The sequence below is a fragment of the Zalophus californianus genome, chromosome 3 (assembly GCF_009762305.2).
Source record: "Zalophus californianus isolate mZalCal1 chromosome 3, mZalCal1.pri.v2, whole genome shotgun sequence".
In the NCBI taxonomy this organism is placed as follows: domain Eukaryota; kingdom Metazoa; phylum Chordata; class Mammalia; order Carnivora; family Otariidae; genus Zalophus; species Zalophus californianus.
In genome coordinates this window covers 188,625,169-188,649,676 of record NC_045597.1, presented here as the reverse complement: position 1 = coordinate 188,649,676, position 24,508 = coordinate 188,625,169, and the positions used below count along the sequence as shown (strand labels likewise).

At 39.3% G+C, this 24,508-nt stretch overlaps 1 protein-coding gene across 13 annotated transcripts in view; it reads left to right on the top strand.

Annotated features, from left to right (window-relative positions):
* Positions 1-24,508, top strand: part of USP40 (ubiquitin specific peptidase 40) — a 76,451-nt gene that overhangs the window by 3,650 nt on the left and 48,293 nt on the right. For 10 of the 13 annotated variants that reach the window (XR_003519211.1, XM_027590187.1, XM_027590180.1 and 7 more), the window contains 8 exons: positions 327-394; positions 1,738-1,851; positions 4,429-4,593; positions 6,228-6,374; positions 8,565-8,708; positions 11,134-11,262; positions 17,558-17,656; positions 19,498-19,605. Coding sequence is in view for 12 of the 13 variants with exons in the window: in XM_027590187.1 (XP_027445988.1) it covers positions 327-394; positions 1,738-1,851; positions 4,429-4,593; positions 6,228-6,374; positions 8,565-8,708; positions 11,134-11,262; positions 17,558-17,656; positions 19,498-19,605 (974 nt within the window). In the remaining variant the exon portion in view is untranslated. Of the gene's footprint in view, positions 1-326; positions 395-1,184; positions 1,474-1,737; positions 1,852-4,428; positions 4,594-6,227; positions 6,375-8,564; positions 8,709-11,133; positions 11,263-17,557; positions 17,657-19,497; positions 19,606-24,508 lie in introns of those variants that run through there. The other 3 variants (XM_035726730.1, XM_027590188.1, XM_027590186.1) reach the window with 3 other exon arrangements.

Genomic DNA, 24,508 nt, shown 5'->3' with positions numbered 1-24,508 from the left:
TTCCTCATGTGGCTTTTGGGACCCACTGTCATAGGCAATAGGAAGCCATCAAAGATTTCTGATGTTACTGTTTTTAACTTTTATAAGCATAGTTTTCCTTTTATAGATCTTCTGTACTGAAACCTTAGCATGACACTTTATATAGAGTCGGGGGTCAAAAGTAATGTTATCGGGAAGTAAAATGTGTAGAGTAACAGTATAAATACTGCCACCGTCGTGCTTCTGAATCTTTAACTGATTTTATTTACTGGAGGCTTTGGTTTTCTAAAACAGTTTTTTAAAATGAAATAACATCATTTATCTCTCTGATTCTACGTTTTGTTTAGAAGCTTTATTTTCCCTTGGCCCAGAAGAGCTTGGTTCGTTCGAAGATAAGGATAAACCTGATGCAAAGGTATTAAATCTATGATTTACAGGGTCTTTCTTTGGAGTATTAAAGAAATGTTTTTTAAGGAAGGAATTGAGTTCCTTATTCATAGAAATTCATAATTTTATTAATTACCAAATATTAATCTTTTTTTTCAAGAAGTGACTTGGCCTATATGTGGGACTGAATGGAATCTTCCTTTCAAAAAAGAATTACTTCAAATATAGAGCTGGTACTGCTTTATAGACCTAGCTTGGTCGAGGAGATATTTGCAGCTGACCCACACTAGCCTACCAGGACATCTACTTAATGCACAGATTTGTAACAACAAAAAGTAGAGACTGGTGTTCTTTCAGTTTGATATTCTGGAAATAAGCTGAGTGAGGAATCGGTTTATTATGAGTACATATCTCATCTTCTTCTTCCTGGCTTTAAATACCATTCAGAAGTTTATTGCTTTCAGGCTAAAATCTGCGTTTCTTAATAGGAGTCTTCTTTGGGGCGCCTGGGTGGCTCAGTTGGTTAAGCATCTGCCTTCGGCTCAGGTCATGATCCCAGGGTCCTGGGATTGAACCCCACATCGGGCTCCCTGCTCCGTGGGGAGCCTGCTTCTCCCTCTCCCTCTGCCTGCCTGCCTGCCTGCCTACTTCTGATCTCTTTCTCTCTCTCTCTCTGTCAAAGAAATAAATAAAATCTTTAAAAAAAAAAAATAGTCTTCTGTAATCTGGCCCAGCTCTTCTCAGACCACCTGTGCTGCAAAGAGCCAATTTTTGTGTATTTCCGTTTCTCCCCAATCTCTCGCAGATCATACTCTAGCGTCAAATTGCCGTAGAAGTGTCTGAAGTCTTCTTCTTGCTTTGTATGTGAAAGTCCAGTCTGCCCACAAGGCTCCGAGCACCCTTCTCTGCCTGCCTTAACCCTCCCCACACCAGATAAAGCAGGAAGACCGTGAGGCAGGTGCATCCAGCTCTCGGAGGTGTCCAGACTCCACAGCAAGTGAGAGTCGTGACTGGAATTTTCCTCACAGGGAGTGTGTCTCTATCTGAGAGGTTTCAGAGAAGGAGTGAACGAGCAAGAGACTGAAATGATTGGCAGCAATCAGCCAGGTGGTTTCTTGGGGCCTACGGGGGTGTTCGTATTGATCTGTACTGTGTCAAGGTAGAAAACTCCAGATAGCTAAAACTTTTTGGATTGAATTAGAATCTTAGAAGAAGAGTGAATCTTACTTCATCCTGTGTAATAGTTTGAAACTTCCTCCAGATTGAACTGAATGAACTACGAAAGAGGAGAAAACTAGTTTGCAGTTCTTTTAAAACACCCCAACTGATGTGAACCGATTTCATTTAGAAATGCATTTGCTTCTCGATCAGGTTCGGATCATACCTTTACAGTTACAACGGTTGTTTGCCCAGCTTCTGCTCTTAGACCAGGATGCAGCATCCACAGCAGACCTCACTGACAGCTTCGGGTGGACCAGCAATGAGGTATGAAGATCAGCTGCTCCAAGGAACAAAGTTATCAGCAATAAAGAGTAAACACTGGTTTAACAACATTATCTAACTTCCTTTAATTTTGTCTTAGGGTCTGAAGAAATAGTTTAAATATTTACTTCTCATGTTCAATAACTACAAGCCATAGGTATATTTCTAGACACTTGCCCTGTGCAGGATTTTATGAATGGGAATGATTTGGCATGGGAGAGAGGGTTGTAGGTAGAGGGAGAAGTAGAAGAACTGGCTTTTACAATTTCTACCCTTTATATAGTCAAGTCGGGATACAACATCTACATGCAAATTACCATTTATGTAACAAACTGCTAATCAGCCCAAAAAGCTGACTGGCAATAGTTCTGTCTGCCTTTATGACAGAACTATTGCCAGTGTGCTTTTGTGTTTGGGTCTGGGTATTCTCATTGGAACACTCGCTTCAAGCAAAAGGGTAAAAACATTCTTGGCAGGTCTTTGCATTTTCCATGTCCTGCTTTTCTCCAGAGTCTCTTCATTTTCTTCCTGTATCCTCCTGTGTGTGGACGTTGTCTGATTTTCTGTTGGAGTTTCTAAAGAGTACTTCACTCTATGCAAACACTGAACATGTCAACAGTGAGTAAAGGTGCTTGTTGTCAATACTGATGAGCTGCGATTTTTTTATGGACTACATGTATTCTTGAAAGAGAGAGGTGTGGGAGAATTTAAAGAGGCAATGACCAGAATAATGTTATATTGCCTTCAAAGTAAACTTTACAGTGTGGTCTTCTAGTGAGGAACGCTCCTAAACCAGACAAGGCTGTGAGATTGAAGAGGTAGGGCTTAGGCTTTGAAGAAAATGGGGTATCACACAGTTAAATTTCTGGTGTAGGGCAGGTGCTTAGGGTTAAGTCCTTGTTCCTTCCTTGTTTTAAAAATGGCCTCTCTGTTGAGATACAGTTCACATGCCTATAGATTCACTCTTCAGGGTACCAGTCAGCATTTGTTCAGTATATTCACAGAGTTGTACAACCATCAAAACAGTCAATTTTAGAACATTTTCTTCACCCCAAAAAGAAACCCCATACCCATTAGCAGTCACTCTTCCCCCCTAGACCCTGGCAACCACTCACCACCTTTCTGCCTTCCCAGATTTGCCTGTTTTGTGTATTTCACAGAAATAGACATGGAATTACACGATATGAGATCTTTTTAAAGTAGTTTTATTCACTTAAAATCATGTTTTCAAGATTCAAGCATGTTACAGTATGTATCAGCACTCCATCCCTTTTTATTGCCAAGTAATATCCTGCTGGAGGGATGGGCCACATTTTTTTTAATCTCGTCATCAGCTGATGGATTTTCGTTTTTGATCATGAGCTTCCGCTGAGTTGCTGATTTCATACTCTTAAAGCAGTGAAAACCCTATTTATTAATCTCTAAATAAAATCTCTCAGGAAACCTGCTAGGATTGGGAGAGAGGGACTCAGAGACATCTTTGCCAAACTTAGAATTGTTCAGAAACAGAGCTTAAAAACTTGCACAGGTTCCCTTCAGAGGCAGTGATACGGGAGAAATTTAGTGTCTTGTATGTTGAAAAACAAGAAAAAAGATCCTGAGGCCCACTTACTGCTCCAGCTCTCATCCACTTTATCAGCTTCTTTTCACATGACACTTTTCTTTAAAATTGTCTTTCCTCGTGGTCTCTACTTCTGCACCTTCCATTTGTTCATCTACCTCCTTTCTGCCTTTCTTGTCAAAGTCACTCGTGACATCCATGTGCCAAGTTCTAGGAGACACCTCTGTGCTCTCAGCGGGCTCTCAGGGGCATTCACCACCCCTCCCCACCCCCGACCCCGTCAAAGCACCAGCTCCCACTTGATCCTTCTTTGTTCTAAAAATGGCCTCTCTGTTGAGATACAATTCACACGCCGTAAGATTCACTCTTCAGGGTACAAGTCAGCACTTGTTCGTGACCTCATCTCCTGGTCCCCCCCACCCCCCACTGTCTTCCTCCTCTGCTCCACTTCTGAGTGTTGGTGTCCCCCTTGCTTCTGGTTTATCAGTCGTTCTTAAGGCGTTCAGTCTGTTCTCACACAGTCGCATGACTCGTGGTGGAGTGAAGCGAGTGCCATCGGAATTTTTCCCATCTCTGTGTTACTTGGTTTGTATCTGTAAGCAGTAAATTCTGGTTCCTTTCAAATGCTGGTAATTCAGATCCCCTGATGTAAGTGAGATGTTGCCAGCTCTGAGAGACTGCTCTGTGCCTCTTGGGTGCTTCCCTCCTCTGCTTCTGGGGCGCGGGCATATGTGTGGTTTCCCACACGAACAAAAGCACTTTCCTGTTGCAAGTGAGTTGAGTTATATGTACACACTGAACACCACCTGTTCATATTTCATTTTGGAGTGAAACTAAAAGCAGTGGTGATCTCTTAACCTGATCTCGGTTTGTTTAGCTTAGTCATCCTTAATATTTGATCAAGGCTTACCTTTGGATTTCTAGATAAATCTTGTGTTTTTTTACCTAATACCATTTTAAAAATCTGTTTTTAAAAATCTGAAGCACAAAATTACATTTAAAAGTTACCTGTTTTATAGGAAATGAGGCAACATGATGTGCAGGAACTGAATCGAATTCTCTTTAGTGCTTTGGAAACCTCTTTAGTCGGGACCTCCGGCCATGACCTCATCAATCGTCTGTATCATGGAACCGTTGTTAACCAGGTTGTTTGTAAAGAGTGTAAGAATGTCAGTGAAAAGCAGGTGAATATGCAAGTGTGTTGTAGTAATAAGTTGTGTCGTAATTTATAACGCACATGATTAAATCTGTGATCTGTAATATCGTGAGGAGCAAAGTGTTTATTACTAGAAATAACCTTATCAGGTTTTTTTTTCTTTTATTCTACACTTCAATCCTAAATTTATAATCCAGATTTCTTCTTATAAACTGAAAGAAGCAAATGTCTTAAAGCATAGCTTTAATCTTTTATTCAGTTCTCTGATATTCAGAAAATAAATTTGGGGGATGTTTATAGGTAGAGGTCTGTGCCCTCATGAGAAAAGCCAGTATCATGGTTGGTGGGAGTATTCTAACAAAAATTAATTAAAGAAGTAATAAAAATAGAGATTACTAAGGAATGTTTACATTGATAAACCGATAATTAAATATTAGATTTCGTTTATTAATGTCCTTCAGAAAGTGCATTTGTATGTGTATGAGCTTATGTTGTCCATTTAATCCATTGGAAATTAGAAATCGGAAATTTGCTCATGAAATAGAATAATCTCCTCTTGCTCTATAAATCTTGTACAGCACATGATTGCATCACTGAATAGTTGTCGCTTAATGAAAATCTCCTTTTGTTATCGCAAGAGTTAATAGAAAATTGCTGTGATTGACTGTGGGTAAAAAATTAAATGCCATTTTCTAAATTTTGCGTTAATTGCTTTTTTGGATACATAGAGAGATATATATATGTTTTTCTGCTTTTTATGAAAGACTTGGGAATGAAAAATACTTTTTGGTCCTTTTGCCTGTGCTACTAGAGAGTTTAGTCAGCCTAGATTGGAAATATTAAGATGTTGTGTGTCTTTGGATTACCATATGATTGCCTTAACTATACTGTAATAATTCACAAAGAAATTTCAAGAAATAATGTATATGAAGGCACATAATTATCAACTTTAACTTTTCATACATACATATTATAAATTGTATGTGTTGTTTGTATTTAGATTTCCACCACGAACTAGTTAGAACTCATTATTTTACAGTCCCTGTAATAGCCCCTCGGAGTAATGCTAGTGCACACACACACAAAACTGAATGATTTCAACTTGTCAGATTTTAAGTGTTTATTACTACAAGTAAATTATAATTCAAATGTAGTTATAGTAGAGTCGATAGACTCCTGTTTGCAAAATGCTCTCCTCTTAATTTTCATAAAAATACCTTTTCATTCTGGCTCAAAACAATTTTTTTCTTACAACTTCCTTAGTATATCTTAAGCCAGCCCTAGCAGAAGAGGAGAAGGAAGTGGGGTTTACGCTAGAGACTCCAGCCCTGCCCAGGACTGAGACAGAACTGATAGGCACCACACACTTACCAGTTCAGATGTGTTTTCGGTGGTTTGTTTTAGTTCCTGCTAAAATAGGCTTGATTATAGCTACAACGAACTTCAGGAAAATCCTGATGTATTTTAAGCCAAATTATAATTTGTTTTAGGGTAATTTTGTGTGATCAATTTCACAGTATTTGATTGGGAGGTCTATACCTTCACACATACAGTGTTTTAGGGAAAAGTTATCTGTTTTTCCCAGTATGTTTAGGAGTTGGTGATGTGTTCGTGAACCGCTGTGAAATTGTTTTTTCAATATTATAATCATGTGTATTTCAGGAAGACTTCTTAGATCTAACAGTAGCAGTAAAAAATGTGTCAGGTTTGGAAGATGCCCTCTGGACCATGTATGTAGAAGAGGAAATGTTTGACTGTGACAACTTATACCACTGTGGGACTTGTGACAGGCTGGTTAAAGCTGCCAAGGTAAGCCAGATACCTGCCTTCTCCCAGGGGCCCACTCAGTACTTGGTAGCATGAAGGTTTGCCAAGTGAAGTCAGCTTGTGTGAGAAAGTCTGGAAGATACACATGAACCTCTTAATTGCAGCTAAGGATTGAAAAGACAGTTACTTTCTACATATATCTGTATTTTAAATTTTTACAATCAAGAATTTTTTTAAGCTTTCAACCCAACAGGTCTCTCAACTTCTTTCTGTCCCAGGAAAAATTTATGTGTACTTCAGTGTTTCTTAAGTGTGCCTTTTTTTAAAATAAACTCCCCATATCCTTGCTTTTTGCAAACTAACATAAGGAAGAGGGCGATGGATTTTTGTTTCTGCCGAGAAGCTCATTGAGCTTTCCTTTCTTTGCTTACTACTGCGAAAACAGCTTCATTTTCTGCACATGGAGTTACTTTACAATATTGATAGGTACACCCTCCCTGATTAGCAAGTCTAATACGCCCCTTCTGCCTCCCCCAGTGGGGATACTCATCTTGCCGATTAAAGGGCCTGACGGTACCTGTGGGTTTCTTACTCAGGGATGAGAGGAAGACAAGCCTTAGTAACTTAACTATTCCACTGCTGCTGGATGATGTGATGGGCTCTCCAGTCGGTGGTTAGTGGGCACCGGCTTGTAGGGCTCCCACAAAAGTTGGGTCTTTGCAGCTACCTGTAACAGAAAGCACCGTTCCTAGAGCTGACAGTTACTGAATTTTCCAACAAACATAATGAGGACTGATTCATAGAACATACCATATTGATTTAGATCCTGGAGGTTGTAGGTGAGAATGTTAAAACAAAACAAAACAAAACAAAAAAACTCCATGCCTGTAGCTTTCACAATAGGATTGGAAACCAGGGTAATTTTACACTGTTTAATGTGTACTTCCATCCAACCTTTGCCTTTTTGTGACGCGCAAATAGGTTTATCTTTCGCTTATCGATTTTTCATTTCACCTTTGGTGTTTAAAACTACGATCTAATAAATATAAAATTCAGAAGATGAAAAGTCTTGGAAGGATACTTAAACACATTCCTAATTTTGGTTGAACTTATTTGCACATTAGTAAAACAAGAACCTTTAGCTCAACAAAAGCAGTTCTTGGCATGTACTTTTTATGTTACTGGTTTAATTCTTTTTCAATGGAAATTTTTTCATCTCAATACTTTTAAAATTGCACCCTAAATTTCCATTTGTTGTGTACCTAAATCAACGTAGGTTTTCTTATTCTGAGCAGACTTTTCTCAGCTGTAGTATAGAAGAAATACTTGGGTTTTTTAGATATATATTTTTTTTAACATGTTGGAGAATCTGCCGTGTTACATTGCTGTTTTTTCACTTAACTTTTTTAACCCCCAATTTGTGGAATTGTTTTAAATTTCTTTTTAGGAATGTTAGATATTTATATGTAAGGATAATATTATAATTAAGGACAGCTTTATAGATGGGGAAAGGATTTTTTTTTGCCACTCCCTACCCAACATACCATTAGCGTTAAGGGGTTGGGAAGCTGATGACTTTTAAATAAAACGCAGCATCATCTAGCATTTTGTTTTAAAGCAAGGAAATAAAAAAAACCTTTTTACCTGCTTTTAAGGACAGTCATTATAAAACCCCAATCAATGGGTCTTAACATTTGGGGAGTGAGAGCCTTTTGAAAGTCTAATGAAAACCGTGGATCTTCTCCCCATAAAAATACAAGTACGCAGACCATGTAATTTCAAGGGTTCACATCCACTGAAATAGGTCCATAGGTCCCAGGTGAAGAGCTCCAGTCCTTCAGTAAATAAAAGGACCGTGTGCGTGCTAGGCAAAGTGGAGGCACCGAGGAGGCCAGGACTCACACAGGGAAGGAGCAGTGTTAGAAGGGGGGGGGCACCAGTTACAACACGCTTGTCGGATAGCTTTGATTATAGGATATCAATGCTAAAAACATGAACTTGGGTTGTAAATTTTTAGTTAACATAAATGAGCAGTATCACCTTTAGTCCCATAAAAGAGAGGAATTCATATCAAGAGCTCACTTGAATCCAAGATGATGAATTTATGTGATTGAAGGATACGTTTCTCTTAAAACTGCATCACGGGTTGCTTTTTCATATCTTAAGAAACATTATGTATTCTTTTCTATAACTCTGCTTTTAAAACAACTGTAAAAATTTTTCTTTCAACAGTCGGCCAAATTACGTAAGCTGCCTCCCTTTCTTACTGTTTCATTATTAAGATTTAATTTTGATTTTGTGAAGCGTGAACGATACAAGGAAACTAGCTGTTACACGTTCCCTCTCCGGATCAATCTCAAGCCTTTTTGTGAACAGGTTTGAATTATTTTATTGTGAAATTCTTTCTTTTCTCCTCTCAAGATTGAGTCTTTTTTTGGTCTCATTTTCAGTTGGCTTATTGCAGAATCTTTTAACCTGGCACAGTTAATATTTTGAGTTGGGTAATTCTTTGTTGTGGGGTCTGTATCTCCTGTGTTGTAGGGTTGGAAGCTGCCTCCCTGGCTTCTGCCTGCTAGATGACAGCAGCATCCCACCCTCCCACCCCAGCCCCAGTGGTGACAGAAGTGTCCAGGCCTTACCAAGTGCCTGTGTCTCCTGGGGGAGAGCGTGGATAAAATCAGTCCCAGCTGAGAACTGCCGGTTTATTACAGTAGTTTTGAATTCCCAAAGTACAGATTTGTTCTCAGTTCTTTTTACTAAACTCTCCTTGAAAAATCTTTGAAAAGAAAACTTAAGAACAAAATTAGAAATGACCCAACATTAGGAGAAATGACCATTAATTAGTACCTTGTTATTTAGATTTAGTTTACATGAGATGCAATAATGAATTACACGTCTAGAAAGTGAATAGGTGATTGGAACTTTGCTAGAATTCATAATCTTTGAGATACAGGAAGGAAAGTTTTGAAAACAAATTAATTATACAATGTACTTTATAAGCCATTTTAAAATATTTTCTATATAATCGCTGTACATGCCAAGATCAGAGTCATGAGACTGCTGCATTTCTTACTACAAATCATTATTTGTATGTTTATCAAGACCAGAAAGAACATTTATTAAGTAGCTATTGAGTTTCTTTGTATAAAAATTATATTTTCTTTATTCTTCCATTCGGATGGGCCGCCTTCTACTTCAAGCCTCATAGCTGAGCTTTTTGGGTTTTGTTTGATTGGCACATACAGAATGAACAGTTTTTCCAGAGTAAGTTAATATACCCCCCCATTTACTGCCTGAACAGAACAGTTCTTGGGGGCGCCTGGGTGGCTCAGTCGATTAAGCATCCGACTCTTGATCTCAGCTCAGGTCTTGATCTCGGGGTCACGAGCCCTTGCACTGGGCTCCGTGCTGGGCGTGAAGCCTACTTAACAACAACAACAATAATTTTTTTTCAGGATAACTGAGTTAATTCTTTTATAATTTTCCAGTTTTGTTGAGAAATAATTGACAGACATCACTGTACGTTTAAGGTGTACAGGATGATGGTTTGATTTACATATATTGCAAAATGACCACACAAGATTTAGTTAACATGTATCATCTCATATAGACAAATTTTAGCTCTTTAAAAAAAAAAGTAGTTTTGGGGCGCCTGGGTGGCTCAGTCGTTAAGCATCTGCCTTCGGCTCAGGTCATGATCCCGGGGTCCTGGGATCGAGCCCCGCATCGGGCTCCCTGCTCAGCGGGAAGCCTGCTTCTCCCTCTCCCACTCCCCCTGCTTGTGTTCCCTCTCTCGCTGTCTCTCTCTCTGTCAAATAAATAAATAAAATCTTTCAAAAAAATTAAAAATAAAAAAAGTAGTTTGTCACATTTTTTTAACATACTTTGAAATTACAAAATTGAAATAGGTGAACCATTGAGCACTAGCTAAGAAATTGACCACAATTTTACTTTTTTATTATTTATGAAAAAAATTGTCACTTTGCATCTTTGTTCATCTCTCTTTTGCCTGAACCAGACATTTTAAAAATACTGCTTACTTTAAAAGTACAAAAAAATAAGAGTACAATGTTTCAGGGAAATAAGTTTCTTCGATAATTGGCACCCTTCAAGTAGCATGTTCACATGCAAAGTATCTCAACCCAAAGTAGATTTTTTTTTTTTTAATGCCAGTATAAGTGTTCATCAGTTGGGTCAGTCATAATTATAGAGCATGTTAATTATAGAAAAGATTGATCATAGAAGAAAGAACCTGTTCATCCCACTAAACTGCCTCTAAACAAACAGCTAGTATTCATAATTGCTTCATTCCTGTGCTGCGGAGCGCAGTGTCAGGAGGGTGGTAGTGGATATGGCTCTGACTCTGAGGCCCATGTTGGAATATAGGACAAATTCAACAGCTAAAGAACACATTTCTAAAGCGGCATAGTAGGTATAAGACAAAGGTGGTTTTCTCTTGCTAAAACTATCGCAGATGCATTGGGGAGTGTGTTTTATTAGCACTTTGGCATACGTGATCTTCGCCAAAGTACATAAAAATAACATTTTGTGTGTTTTCATATTTAAGAGGCAGAATTTGCTTGGTTGTTGTGTGATTGGTATTAGATGAATGACAGTTTTCAATCTAAGAATTAAGAATGTTGAAATTTAAAGCCAATTACTCAAATTTATCTTAATTTACCCCTAAATAATGATATTAAACAGGTTTCTTATTTTAATAGTTGAAATTCTTTCTTCTCTTTGGTCATGTGTCTTTCCCATTTTACATAAACTCTCACGGTTTACGCTCTTTTTCCCACAGAGTGACTTGGATGACTTGGAGCATGTATATGATCTTTTCTCGGTTATTATACATAAAGGTGGTTGCTATGGAGGACATTACCACGTGTATATTAAAGATGTTGATCATCTGGGAAACTGGCAATCTCAGGTAAGCATAGCAATTAGTTCTAGTCTTACTGTTTTGGCGAGGATCATCTTTTGCCACGTATTATGTATATATTCACCCTCGGAAATTTTTATAGGCATGGAAAGTCAATACAGTTAGAAGTTTTAAATTTTTGTTTCTAACAGAAAAATAACCAGCATTGTAGGAACACCTTCTATAGATACTCTTCACCTGCATCCTTCAGTTGTTAACAATTTGCCAAGTCTGTGCAAACATGCACACACAGTTAACATTATCTTATGAGTACTGAACCATCTGAAATTAAGCTGAAGACGTCAGATCCCTCTACCCCTAAGTACGTCCGTGTTTATCTCCCGAGAATAAGGGTGTTTTAGATCAAAATCGGAAACTTCCACACTCCACCGGTTGTCTCCTCAGATCCTTTATAGCATTTTCTTCCCCACTCTAGTGTCAACTGCAGGGTCCTGCATTATATTTAGTTAGCATATCTCTTAGATCTCCTGTAATCAATAACTGTTCCTCGGCTTCTCTTTGTCTTTTGTGGCACCAGCCAAAGATGATGAAGATTTTACTCCTATACTGTCTTCTAAAAGTTTTATAGTTTTGCCTTTTATATTTAAAACTTCTCAGTCGTTCTGGAATGGTTTCCTATGAATGGGGTGTGATTTTTTTTTCTTTTTTTAACCCGGTTGCCCATTACCATTTATTGAATAATCCATTCTTTCCCCACCAATCCACAGTGCCAGTTCTTTTATATCAATTGTTTATTTATGTATGAGTCCTTTGGGGCCCCTCTCTTCTGTTTCATTGTTCCTCGTCTCTATTCTTAGGCCAATACCACATTGTTAGTTTCTGTAGCATTATAGCAGTCATGATATCTGGTAGGGCAAGTCTCCCTGTGTGGTGTTACTCTTCAGGAGTGTCTTGGCCTTTTATACTTCTGTGACCATTTCTAGAATCCGCTTGTCAGTATTCACACACACACAACACCCATTCTCAGAAGTAGTAGAATTTTGAACCTACATCTATAAGTCAGATAAATCTTTTCATATTTTAGAGCTTCTTACTGAAAAAGCTTTGTAATTTTCTTAAGAATTTGCAGATGTTCTGAGGGAAAGCACCACCTGGACATCTAGTTCCAGTTATTTGCAACGGGAAGACTCAAAGTTATGTTACACACCAACCCCAGCCTCTCAACCAGTTTTCTAACATGTACCTAAAACACAGTGAAATTTCCGCCTATAAGTTACAAATCATCGTGGGAGGATGTAGGATGCTTATGATGTCTTCCCGATTATCAGACAGGTGCTACTGTTAATCTGTAGTTGCACCACATATAGTAATACAGCTTCTCTGGGTGACACCAGTGTTCTAGATGCATGTTCTCCTTGTTGGCATTGTTTGCTTTTCAGAACATCTGTCTGCATTTCTCATGCTCCGTCCATTGTACTTTGGTATTAAAAAGTATATGGATATTTAAAAAGTCAGACTTTTTATTTGGTATTTACCAGGGAGATGTTCTGTGGGGCTGTGTCTCAACTGTGTATTTTTTGGACTGTTTGTGGCTAGTGTATGAAATGCAGTTACCGTTAGTTTATTGATTTTACAAATCAGCCATCTTGCTAAACCCTCTTACGTTGCAGACATCTTTGGAGAAAGACTGTTTTGTTTCACCCTTTCCAGTCCTTGACCTTCCATTTCGTTCGGCCGAGAACGCCGTACAAGCATCACTCCCAAATGCTTATGCCACATTTGCCAAGACGCTGGTTTGTGGGACACATTCCCATTCAGACCAAGAGAAGGTCTCCTACCCTCATCTGGTCTCATTCGGCCCTCAAGGTTTCTGTGCTTAGTTGGAGCTGATTCCTATCATGCTGCCTGTCTTTGCTGCTTTCTTTAACCCGGTTGCCCATTACCATTTATTGAATAAATGGTTTTCCAGGGTCCTGTAGTAGAGAGTTCGGGTTCTCTAGAGCAGCCTCCCCCACCCCAAACAATTATTTGAGCTTAATTTCACTTTCCCTAAAAAAATGATGTTGAAGGTTTTTCTCAGATGCCGATATAAGCTTGTGAACAGGTCTAATAAATATTTATTATGTGGTTCATTTCTTTTCTTAGCTTTGCCCACCATAGTCTTGGCTTCTTTTTTCCAGGTATGCCTTCATCTGTGTAACCTTTTTTTCCAGTGTTGCCCTGTCTCTTCAGTCTGAGGAAGTGCTCCCGCTTTCCACCCTGGTTCAGCTTCCAGCTCAGGGCGTGCGCCTCCGCTCTCCTCAGCGCCGCTCCAGGTTTTGTTCAGCCACTGTCTGATTTCCGGCACTTTTAGAGGTGCTGAGGTTTAGCGTCAGTCTTTGACCCATCAAATATTTATTTGCAGTTTTATTTTCCATTTTATCGTTGAGGTCACTCACAGAGATAGCCTCGTACAGTGGTGAGGTCACGTGTCTCGAGCGGTGATTCTCTCTCCCGTGTCTTCCTTCTGGGTTGTGCTTCCTTGGACAGCTCTGCGCTTACGTGTGCACTTCCTCAGAATCCCTTCGCTCTTTCCTGGCATCGTCGGGCTCTTCTCCTGGGTCTGCTGTGTGACTTGAGAGGGCACACAGGCACTCTGTCGTTTGGTTTTGCTCTCCACACTGCTTCTCTGTTCCTGAAGCTTTGTTACATTAGCAAGGTCTTCCTCCAGGCTTGAAGAACAATCAGAAGATCGCTTTCCATTTGTGCTTTGTATTCCTCCTTGTTCATGCCTTCTGTGAAGCATCCGGTTTGTTAAATTTTTTTCCTTATTGTGTTTTTCCAGAATCACTAGTTTTTCATCCAGAGCTCTATGGTATTCAAATAATCAGTAGTGCTTTAAGAATTTCAGCTTCAGTACATATACCTGCTGGACCCGGCCTGTCTTTTTATTACCATTATTCTGAGAGATTTCTTGTGCCCAGAGACCTAGGATTCCGTATGTTCTAATCACAGCCTGGTCTTGTTCTTTCTTCTTAGAGTTTGGCCATTCTTTTTCCCTTTCAAGAAGCTGTTCCCTGCATGCATGGAGTTCTTTAGTGGGTACTGTATGCAAAGAAAACTTAACATGACCAGTCAGACATAATTTTCCCTGGTTTTAAGGCAACATTTCAGGGGCTCCTGGCTGGCTCAGTCGGTAGAATGTGCAACTCTTGATCTCAGGGTGGTAAGTTTGAGCCCCGTTTTGGGGGTAGAATTTATTTTAAAAAACAATAAAAATAATAAAGGCAACATTTCTGTCTCTCTTTGTCTAGAAGATGATCCCTTTCTTCTAGTATGGAGGCCATTAACTATTCAAAATGTGACTCTAGATCTGGCTGTGAAAAGGAGCCTGATCTTTGCTTTCTGCTGCTTTAGCGACCTTTTGCTTCATCGATGGTTGAGTGACATTATCTTGCACATTTGAGGAAGTGGGTCAGAGAAGGCTTCACAACAGCTCCCGGTAGGCAGCCCGGAACTAGTTTCTACTGTCCCAGCAAGGCCAGGGTTGGACACTGGCAAAGTGGAGGAGGGCTGGGCCTCGCCTGTTTGTCACCTGTACCAGCATGTCAAATAGGGGGCAGTGCTGGCCTACCTCTCCCCTTCTACCATTTTTAAATCTCTTTTTCCTTAATCACGTCTTAAACATACTAAACGTGCTATTTTATTGGTCTGATAATTGCAGTATCTGAAGACTTTGTAGGTCTGATTTGGATATCTGCTGATTCTTTTTTTTAAGATTTTATTTATTCCTCTGAGAACACAAAAGATACAGAGAGAGCGAGAGAGAGCATGAGCAGGGAGAGAGGCAGAGGGAGAGGGAGAAGCAGGCTCCCAAGGAGCAGGGAGCCCGATGCGGGACTCGATCCCAGGAGCCCGGGATCGTGACCTGAGCCGAAGGCAGACGCTTAACCATCTGAGCCACCCAGGCGCCCCTGGATATCTGCTGATTCTACTTCCTTATGATCTGGTTATTTTAGACTGTAGCCTTGTTTGGTTGGTTTTTTAAGAATGTGATTTACTGCAGTAATTTGAGGACTGAGTTGAAAGTGCCTTCCTCCGAAAAAAGTGGTTATCTCTATCACATGCCTGGGGTCACTTCCAACCCTAGTTTAAAATCAGATCCTGATTTAATGGTTTTAGAGCCATACAGCTAGTGTAAGTTTGGACCACAAACCCAAATGGGGACCTACTTGTGATTACAAATTATTAGAAATGTTTTTCTACCTTTAATATCGAGGTCAAAGCAAGCGAGTTCCTCATTGTCCTTTATTGTGGGGTGTATTTTGTCTAGGTCATATTTGTACTGAGAAGGTAGGTAGCTCTTTCTTTCTAGCTGCCTGCTGAAATTTATCTTTGTGGTATAATTAAAAAGTATATACTTGGGGCGCTTGGGGTGGCTAAGTCAGTTAAGTGTCTGACTCATGATTTCAGCTCAGGTCATGATGTCATGGGTCGTGAGATTGAGCCCTGCGTCAGGCTCTGTGCTCAGTGGGGAGGGAGTCTGCTTGAGATTCTTTCTCTCCATCTCCCTCTGCCCCTCTGAACCCGGCTCATGTGTACTCTTTCAATCTCTCTCTCTCTCTCAAATAAGTAAATCTTTAAAAAAAAAAAAAAAGAAAAAGAAAAAAAGTATATACTTGGTCTTTATCCCAGGTTCCTGGAATAGAGGTCCATGAAATTGCATGAGTGATAGGCATGTCTTTTGCTGTTCATAATGAACCCCTTTCAACCACACCTGAGTTCATGCTAATGGGATGACTCTTGGTGGGGCCTAGATCTCTTCAGAGTGAGGCCTGGTCACCAGAGGAAACAACCACATGAATAGAGCATTGGTGTTTTTAGCCTCAGCTCCTGATCTGTGGAGGGAAAGAGGAGCTGGTGATTGAGTTCAGTCAGTCAGTCATGCCTACATGTTGAAACTTCAGTTAAAACTCTGAAGCAAGGTACGCCTGGGTGGCTGTTAGTTAAGTGTCTGCCTTCAGCTCAGGTCATGATCTCAGGATCCTGGGATTAAGCCCCATGTCGGGCACCCTGCTCGGCAGGGAGTCTGCTTCTCAAAACCTCTCCCTGTACCCCTGCTCGTGCGCGAGCTCGCGCTCTTTTTCTCTCTCAAATAAATAAAATCTTAAAAAAAAAAAAAAAAAATTCAAACCGGGAGACTAAGGGAGCTTCTGGATGGTGAACATGCAGGGAGGGTGGCCACCCTGACTCCATGGGGACAGAGGCTCCTGCCCTCAGGGCCCTTCCTGACCTCGCCCTGTGTACCTCTTCATCTGGCTGTTCCTTTGTAGCCTTTGTACTAAACTGTAGTTCTGTGTATAAGGTACTGAGCTCTGTGAGCCATTCCAGGAAATTATCAAACCTGAAGTGGGGATTGTAGGAACCGTAGAACTTGTAATCAGCCAGGCAGAAGTGCAGGTGGCCCGGGACCCCGTTTGTGGCTGTTGTCTGATGTGGGGGCAGTCTTGTGGGACTGCATGAAGTTGGTATCAAAACTGAACTGAATTGTGACACCCAGATGGTGTCAGAGGGGCGGAGAACTGGTTGTTTGGAAAACCAGTGGTTCAACTCCATACTTTGGGGGGGTCCTTGGACTTTGTCTCCCAGACCTCATCCTGTATGAGCATCAGAGTGGAAGCTGTGTCAGCAAGGTGGGACAGCTGGAGGCCTCAGTGTGTACTTCAGTGTGTGTTTTAAAAAAAGTGCCTTTGTTTGTTTTGTTGTGTTTACATCCAGCATTTTTAGTAATCTTTTAGTAGAATAGTTGTATTTAGTCTACCATTTTGTTTTGCTGTCTCTTTATTATTTTTGTCTCTTATTATTAGGTCTGTTTGATTTATGGTTTTGTGTCAAATGAAAATACTTTTGCAAGATGGCATATATAAAAAAAATCAATGAGTAAAAATACCTTATTTTGACATGTTCCCTAATAACTTCATAGAGTGGGGTGCAAATTTGGATGATCAGGAAATAGAAGCGAGCACTAAGCTGCACTTGCCAGTGACACACAACATGTCAGGATTTGTAGGGTGCAGCTGAAGTGGTGCCTGCTGGGAACCTGTCAGGACCTACCATGTGTGTCTTGTGCTGGGAGTTATCTCATGGTCCCGTTCACAGATCATGCCAGAGAGATTAAATGACGTATCTGGGATTAGTCAACCAGAGCTGGAAATCAAAGCCAGGTCTGCAGAATTCCAAAGTATACATAAGTTATAACGATGTTTTTATCGTCATTTCTCCATTTTGAAACTTCCACAACATGAACATTTCTATTTTGTTAATTACCTTTTAAGGGATAAATTTTTATTGTTTTCCTTTCTAGGAGGAGAAAAGCAAACCAGATGTGAATTTAAAAGATCTCCAGAATGAAGAAGAGATTGACGATGATCCACTGATAATTCTGAAAGTGATCTTACTACAGGTAGAGAGAGAGTTTATATTTGTGTGTGTGTTTCAGATATGTACGCATATGTGTGAGAATTCATTGACAACTGATATCGGTACTATTTGTAGTCTTATTCCTTTGGGACATTCTCTATTTTTACAGTTTGTTTATTGGGACACTTTCTGGTTATTAAAAAATTAATGTTGGTGGTAGAAAATTTGAGAGAAAAAAACTGGGAAATATGTTAAAAGTATAAATAAACCAAGTACCCAATAGTTGATAACACTTTGATGTATATTCTTTGCATTCTGTCTTCTTTGTGTTTATGTACATGTATTGGGATTGGGTTATAGGGTTTTGGGTATTACTGTCCTTTTAAATAGAAGTGGGATTTACCTAAATGTACGTATTGTTTTTGGAATTTGCTGTCTTGCCATGTTATCCTTCTACTCTGTAGTTCCTGAGGTTATGCCCCCTTTTTCATTCCTAATATTGATACACCGATAATGCCTCAAGTATATGACTTTTTAACGTTTCCTTAGCGCTGTGTTGTAAAGGTGGTAAGTTCCTTGCATGTATTTATCCATTCTTGAAAAGACTTTCTTAACTCTTTACCATGGACCTCGGGTGAGTCCTTTAACCACCTTGGTCTGTGGCCACTGTATCAGTCTGCTGGGGCTGCCATAATAAAGGACCACAGACTGGGGGACTAAAAACAACAAATTTATTTTCCCCCAGTCGTGGAGGCTGGGAGTCCAAGATCAAGGTGCCAACAGGTTTGTTCTCTCCCGAGGCCTCTCCGTGGCTGGCAGATGGCCACCTCCTCGCTGTGTGCTCACATGGTCTTTCCTCTGTACCTATGCATCTCGAGGATCTCTGTGTGTCTTTTCTTCTTCCTATAAGGACTCCAGTCAGGTTAGACTAGGACCCATCCTAATGACCTCATTTTTAGCATCAACACTTCTTTAAAGGCCCTATCCAAATAAAGTCAAAGTTGAAATCTTGAGGGTTAAGGAGTCAACATATGAATTGGCAGGGGGGTGGGGGATGGACACATTTCAGCCCAAAATAGTCGCTTCTTACTCCCTTTTAGAACTTGTTTATATTTGGAAACATTCAGAAGAGATACTGATAATCCACTTTTGCACTTAAATATTTCTTTTTTTTTTTTAAAGGTTTTATTTATTTATTTGACAGCGAGAGAAGGAACACAAGCAGGGGGAGCGGGAGAGGGAGAAGCAGGCTTCCCGCGGAGCGGGGAGCCCGATGCGGGGCTCGATCCCAGGACCCCGGGATCATGATCCGAGCCAAACGCAGATGCTTAACGACTGAGACACCCAGGCACACTTAAATATTTCTTGTAAAAACCCCACAAAATATCAGGAATTTACCCAATCTCAGAATACTCTTTGGATACTCTTTAAATGTTTAAACTTGGGGCGCCTGGGTGGCTTCGTCGTTGAACGTCCAACTCTTCATGTCAGCTCAGGCCAGGATCTTAGGGTTGTGAGATGGAGCTCCACATCAGGCCCTGCCCTCAGCAGGGAGTCTGCTTGGGCTTCTCTCTCTCCCTCTGCGCCTCCTCCCGTTCATGCGTGCACATGCTCTCTCTCTCTTTCTCTAAAATAAGTCTTTAAAAATAAATAAATAAACGTTTAAACTTTGGTGCAGGAATGCACAATTCAAGTTTTCTACACTGAGGCTTAATCTACTTTTTTAAAAAAATTTTTTATTTTGAAACAGTTATGGTTAATCCACTTACATGTTCGCTGTCTTAGGCCCATTTAATTGGATTTAATCCTGTTGGTCCCTTTGAACTCATAAATGTTACAGTTACATCTCATCACATTTTCTTAAATGATTGTTTCTTTCAAAAGGAGGAGAATAATGTAATTCCTGTTGATCAGCTGGGCCAGAAACTCTTGAAAAAGATAGGAACGTCTTGGAACAAGAAGTACAGAAAACAGTATGGACCACTGCGAAAGGTAATACATGACATCCGTACAGGAGGTCCTATGCCAGGAAATTTTATTATGATCCCTTTGCAACGAAAATTTAGGTGAAAATAAAATCAGTATTTTTATTTAATGGTTAAAGTTCAATTAAGTTACTTATTAAGTGTTAAGTTATTAAGTAATTTATCATAGAATCAAGAAGGAGAAAAAGAAGAGGGGAAAGGCTTGTAATACAACAGCAAAAAAATGTCATGAAGTTCATACCCTAAAGCTCATCATTTTCCTTATAGAAATGTCTTAAGGCGTTCCCACAATTTTCCCTTGATCTTTCTTTTACACGTAATCCTGTTAAATTTGGTGATCACGTTTCCTAAGCTGTGAGATTAGGTGCAAAAACTGAACACAGGTCGAACAACTTGACTGAAAACAAACACAGCAAACACAGCAACACTTAGTAAATATTTTTATTTACTTACAGTAGCAAGGAGCTTACACACTTCAGTAAGTATTTAAGTGCATCTTTCAGTTAGACCACACTTCAGAAATGAGTGTTGCCTTAATGACTCTGAGTCCGCAGCGTAGCTTTTAAGGTTTTCATTTAAAATGATTGGGTCACTGTCTCGGTATCTTAGTCTTAAGCGTGACATTAGCTGTGCAGGTTTTTTAAAAATATAAATACCCTTTATAAGTTTGAGGGAGTTAGCTTTTTTTAATTGTTGACTGATAGTTCATCTTGAATAGAGTTTGGATTTTATCAAATGCTGACTGTTTTTAAAGCCTTTATTCTGTTAATGTGGTGAATTCCATTGACCTTTTTAATGTTGAGCAACTCTTACATTTCTGAGATAAATCCCACTTGGTCATGAAATTTTAATGTATTGCTACATTCATTTGGCCCATATTTAGGATTTTTGTTTCTACATTTACCAGAGATATGAGTCTTTGGTTTTCTTTTTTCGTAATGTCTGTCAGATTTTAGTGTCAGGGTTGTATAGGACTCAGAAGTCGGGAAACACTCCTTTATATATTCTTGGGAAGAATTCTCTAAGACTGATTTTTTTTTTCTTAAATGTTTGGTGAAGCTACAGAGACCTGAAAATTTTTTTATTTTATTTTAATTCCAGTGTAGTTAACATACAGTGTTCTGTTAGTTTCAGCTGTACAACATAGGGACGCAGCAGTTCCGTATGTTACTCAGTGTTCATCCTGATAAGTCTCCTCTTCATCCCCTTCACCTGTTCCCCTGCCCCCCCACCCACCTCCCCCCTGGTGACCATTAGTTTGTCCTCTCTAGTTAAGAGTCTGTTTCTTGGTTTGTCTTTTTTTTCCTTCATTTGTTTTGTTTCTTAAGTTCCACATATGAGTGAAATCATGGTGTTTGTCTTTAATCTGAGTGGCTTCTCTCTCTTAACCATAATACACAGCAGCTCCATCCATATTGTTGCAAATGGCGAGATTTCATTTTTTTTTAATGGCTAAATAATATCCATTGTATGTAAATACCATATCTTGATCCATTCATCTGTTGACGGACGCTTGGGCTGCTTCCATATCTTGGCTATTTGTAAGTAATGCTGCAGTAAACACGGGAGTGCATGTATCCCTTCAAATTAGTGTTTTTGTGTTCTTTGGGTAGATAGAGTAGTGTGATTACTGGATCGTAGGGTAGTTCTGTTTTTAACTTTTTGAGGACCCTCCATACTGTTTTCCGCAGTGGCTGCACCAGTGTGCATTCCCGCCAACAGTGCACCAGGGTGCCTTTTCCTCCACATCCTTGCCAGCACCTCTTGTTTCTTGTGGTTTTTATTTTAGCCATTCTGACAGGTGTGAGGTGATAGCTCATTGTAGTTTTGATTTGCATTTCCCTGGTGATGAGTGATTTTGAGCATCTTTTCATGTCTGTTGGCCATCTGGATGTCTTCTTTAGGGAAATGTCTCTTCAGGTCTTCTGTCCATTTTATAATTGGATTATTTGATTTTTTTTGGTGTTGTATAGTTCTTTGTATATTTTGGATACTAAATCTTTATCGGTTATGTCATTTGTAAATATCTTCTCCTATTCAGTAGGTTGTCTTTTAGTTTTGTTGGTGGTTTCCTGTGCTGTGCAGAAGCTTTTTGTTTTGAGGTAGTCCCAGTAGTTTATTTTTGCTTGTTTCCCTTGCCTCAGGAGACCTATCTAGAAGGATGTTGCTATGATCAGTGTCAGAGAAATTACGGTGCTTGTGCTCTCTTCTAGGATTTTTATGATTTCAGGTCTCACAATTAGGTCCTTAATCCATTTTGAGTTTATTTTTGTGTGTGGCATAAGAAAGCGATCCAGTTTCGTATTTACCACAAAGATACAAATGTAGGGATCCGAAGGGGTACGTGCACCCCGATGTTTATAGCAGCAATGTCCACAATAGCCAAACTGTGGAAAGAGCCAAGATGTCCATCGACAGATGAATGGATAAAGAAGAGGTGGTATATATACACAATGGAATATTACGCAGCCATCAAAAGGAATGAGATCTTGCCATTTGCAACGACGTGGATGGAACTGGAGGGTGTTATGCTGAGGGAAATAAGTCAATCAGAGAAAGACATGTATCATATGACCTCACTGATATGAGGGCTTCTTAATCTCAGGAAACAAACTGAGGGTTGCTGGAGTGGTGGGGGGTGGGAGGGAGGGGGTGGCTGGGTGATAGACATTGGGGAGGGTATGTGCTATGGTGAGCACTGTGAATTGTGCAAGACTGTTGAATCACAGATCTGTACCTCTGAAACAAATAATGCAATATATGTTAAGAAAAAAAAAAAAGATAGCAGGAGGGGAAGAAGGAAGGGGGGGAAATCGGAGGGGGAGATGAACCATGAGAGATGATGGACTCAAAAACAAACTGAGGGTTCTAGAGGGGAGGGGGGTGGGGGGATGGGCTAGCCTGGTGATGGGTATTAAAGAGGGCACGTTCTGCGTGGAGCACTGGGTGTTATGCACAAACAATGAATCATGGAACACTACATCAAAAACTAATGATGTAATGTATGGTGATTAACATAACAATAAAAATTTAAAGAGAAAAAAAAAAGAAAGCGATCCAGTTTCATTCTTTTGTATGTCACTGTCCAGTTTTCCCAGCACTTATTTGTTGAAGAGACTGTCTTTCTCCCATTGCATATTCTTGCCTCCTTTGTTGAAGATTAGTTGACCATGTAATTGTGGGTTTACTTCTGGGCTTCCTGTTCTGTTGAGACCTGAAATTTTTTTTGGAGTAAGGTTTTTTAATTATAGTTTAAATTTCTTTGATTGTATTGTTATTTAGATTTTCTGTTCTTGCATTATTTTGGAAAATTGTGGTTTTTAAGGAATTTGTTCTTTTAGCTATTAAGGCAGATTTATTGGCGTAAAGTTATTCACAGTATCCCATATTCTCTCTAGTGTCTGCAGTACCTGAAGTTATTTCTTCTTTTTCATTCCTAATATTAGTAATTTGTATTTTTTCACCTTTTTTCCATCAGTCTTGCTTGGGGTTTATCAAGTTTATTACACTTTTTAAAAAACAAACTTTTGCTTCTGTTGATTTTCTCTATTGCTCATCTGTTTTCTTTCTCTGATTTCTGCTCTTGTTTTTAATTATTTCCTTTTTCTTCTGGGATCTAGTTTGATCAACTTTTTTCTAGCTTGGTATTCAGTTGTTTTTAAACCTTCTTTTTAATACAAGCTTTTAAAGCTATAAATTTCCTTCTAAGGACTAATTTAGCTGCAGACAAGTCTGACATGTTTTCATTATCATTCCATTCAAAATATTTTGTAATTTCCCTCATGATTTTTTTTGGAACTGTGTTGCTTAATTTCCAAATACTTGGGGATTTCTTTTTATTTTTTTGTTTTATCTATAAGTTGATTTCTAGTTAATTCCCTTGTACTCTGAGAACATGCTGTCCATGATTTTAGTTCTTTTGAATTTATTGAGACTTGTTTCACACTTCAGAATATGGTCTGTGGGGTTGCTAAAACTTCTGTATTCACCAGAAAAGTTATTTTTTGCAGTTGTTGGGTATATTGTTTTATAAATGCCAACTATGTCAAATTGGTTTATAGCATTTGTGTTTCTTTTTTGTCCTTACTAATTTTTCTCTTTTGCTTTTATCAGTTACTAAGGGAGTAGTTTAAATCTCCAGCTGTAATTGTGAATTTGTCCCTTCCCCCTTTTACCTTGGACAGTTTTATTTCATGTACCCTGAATTTATATTATTAGATGCATACACATTTTGGATTTTTATGGCATCCTGATGTACACTGCCCTTCCTTTATCTCTGCTAGTATTCCTTGCCTTAAAATATACCTTGTCTGGTATTAATGTAACCCTGCAAGCTTTTTTGTACAAGTGTGTCTCTTGCAAACAGTATGAAGTTGGTTCTTATTTATTTTGGACAGTTGTGATTTTTAAGTAATTTGTTTTTCTATTTAAAGTAAAATTTGTTGGGGTACCTGGGTGGCTCAGCTGGTTAAGTATCTGCCTTCAGCTCAGGTAATGATCTCAGGGTCCTGGGATCGAGTCCCACGTCAGGCTCCCTGCTCAGCGGGGAGTCTGTTTCTTTGCCCCTCCCCTGGTTTGTGCTTTCTCACTCACTCTCTGTCTAAATAAATAAATAAAATCTTTTTTAAAAAATAAAGTTTGTCAGCATAAAGTTGTTTGAAATATCACCATATTATCCTTATAAAGTCCATAGGAGCAGATGTTATGTTCCCTGTTTCATTTCTGATATTGATCATTTGTGCATTTTAGCTTCCTTTTTCATCAGTCTTGCCTAGGGGTTTATCACATCTATTAAACTCTTCAAAAAAGCATCTTTGTATTTGTTGATTCTTCTCTGCTTTTCTCTGTTTGTTCATCTGTTCTCTATCAGATGATAGTTTGATAGTTTCTTTTAATTAGAATGTTTAGTC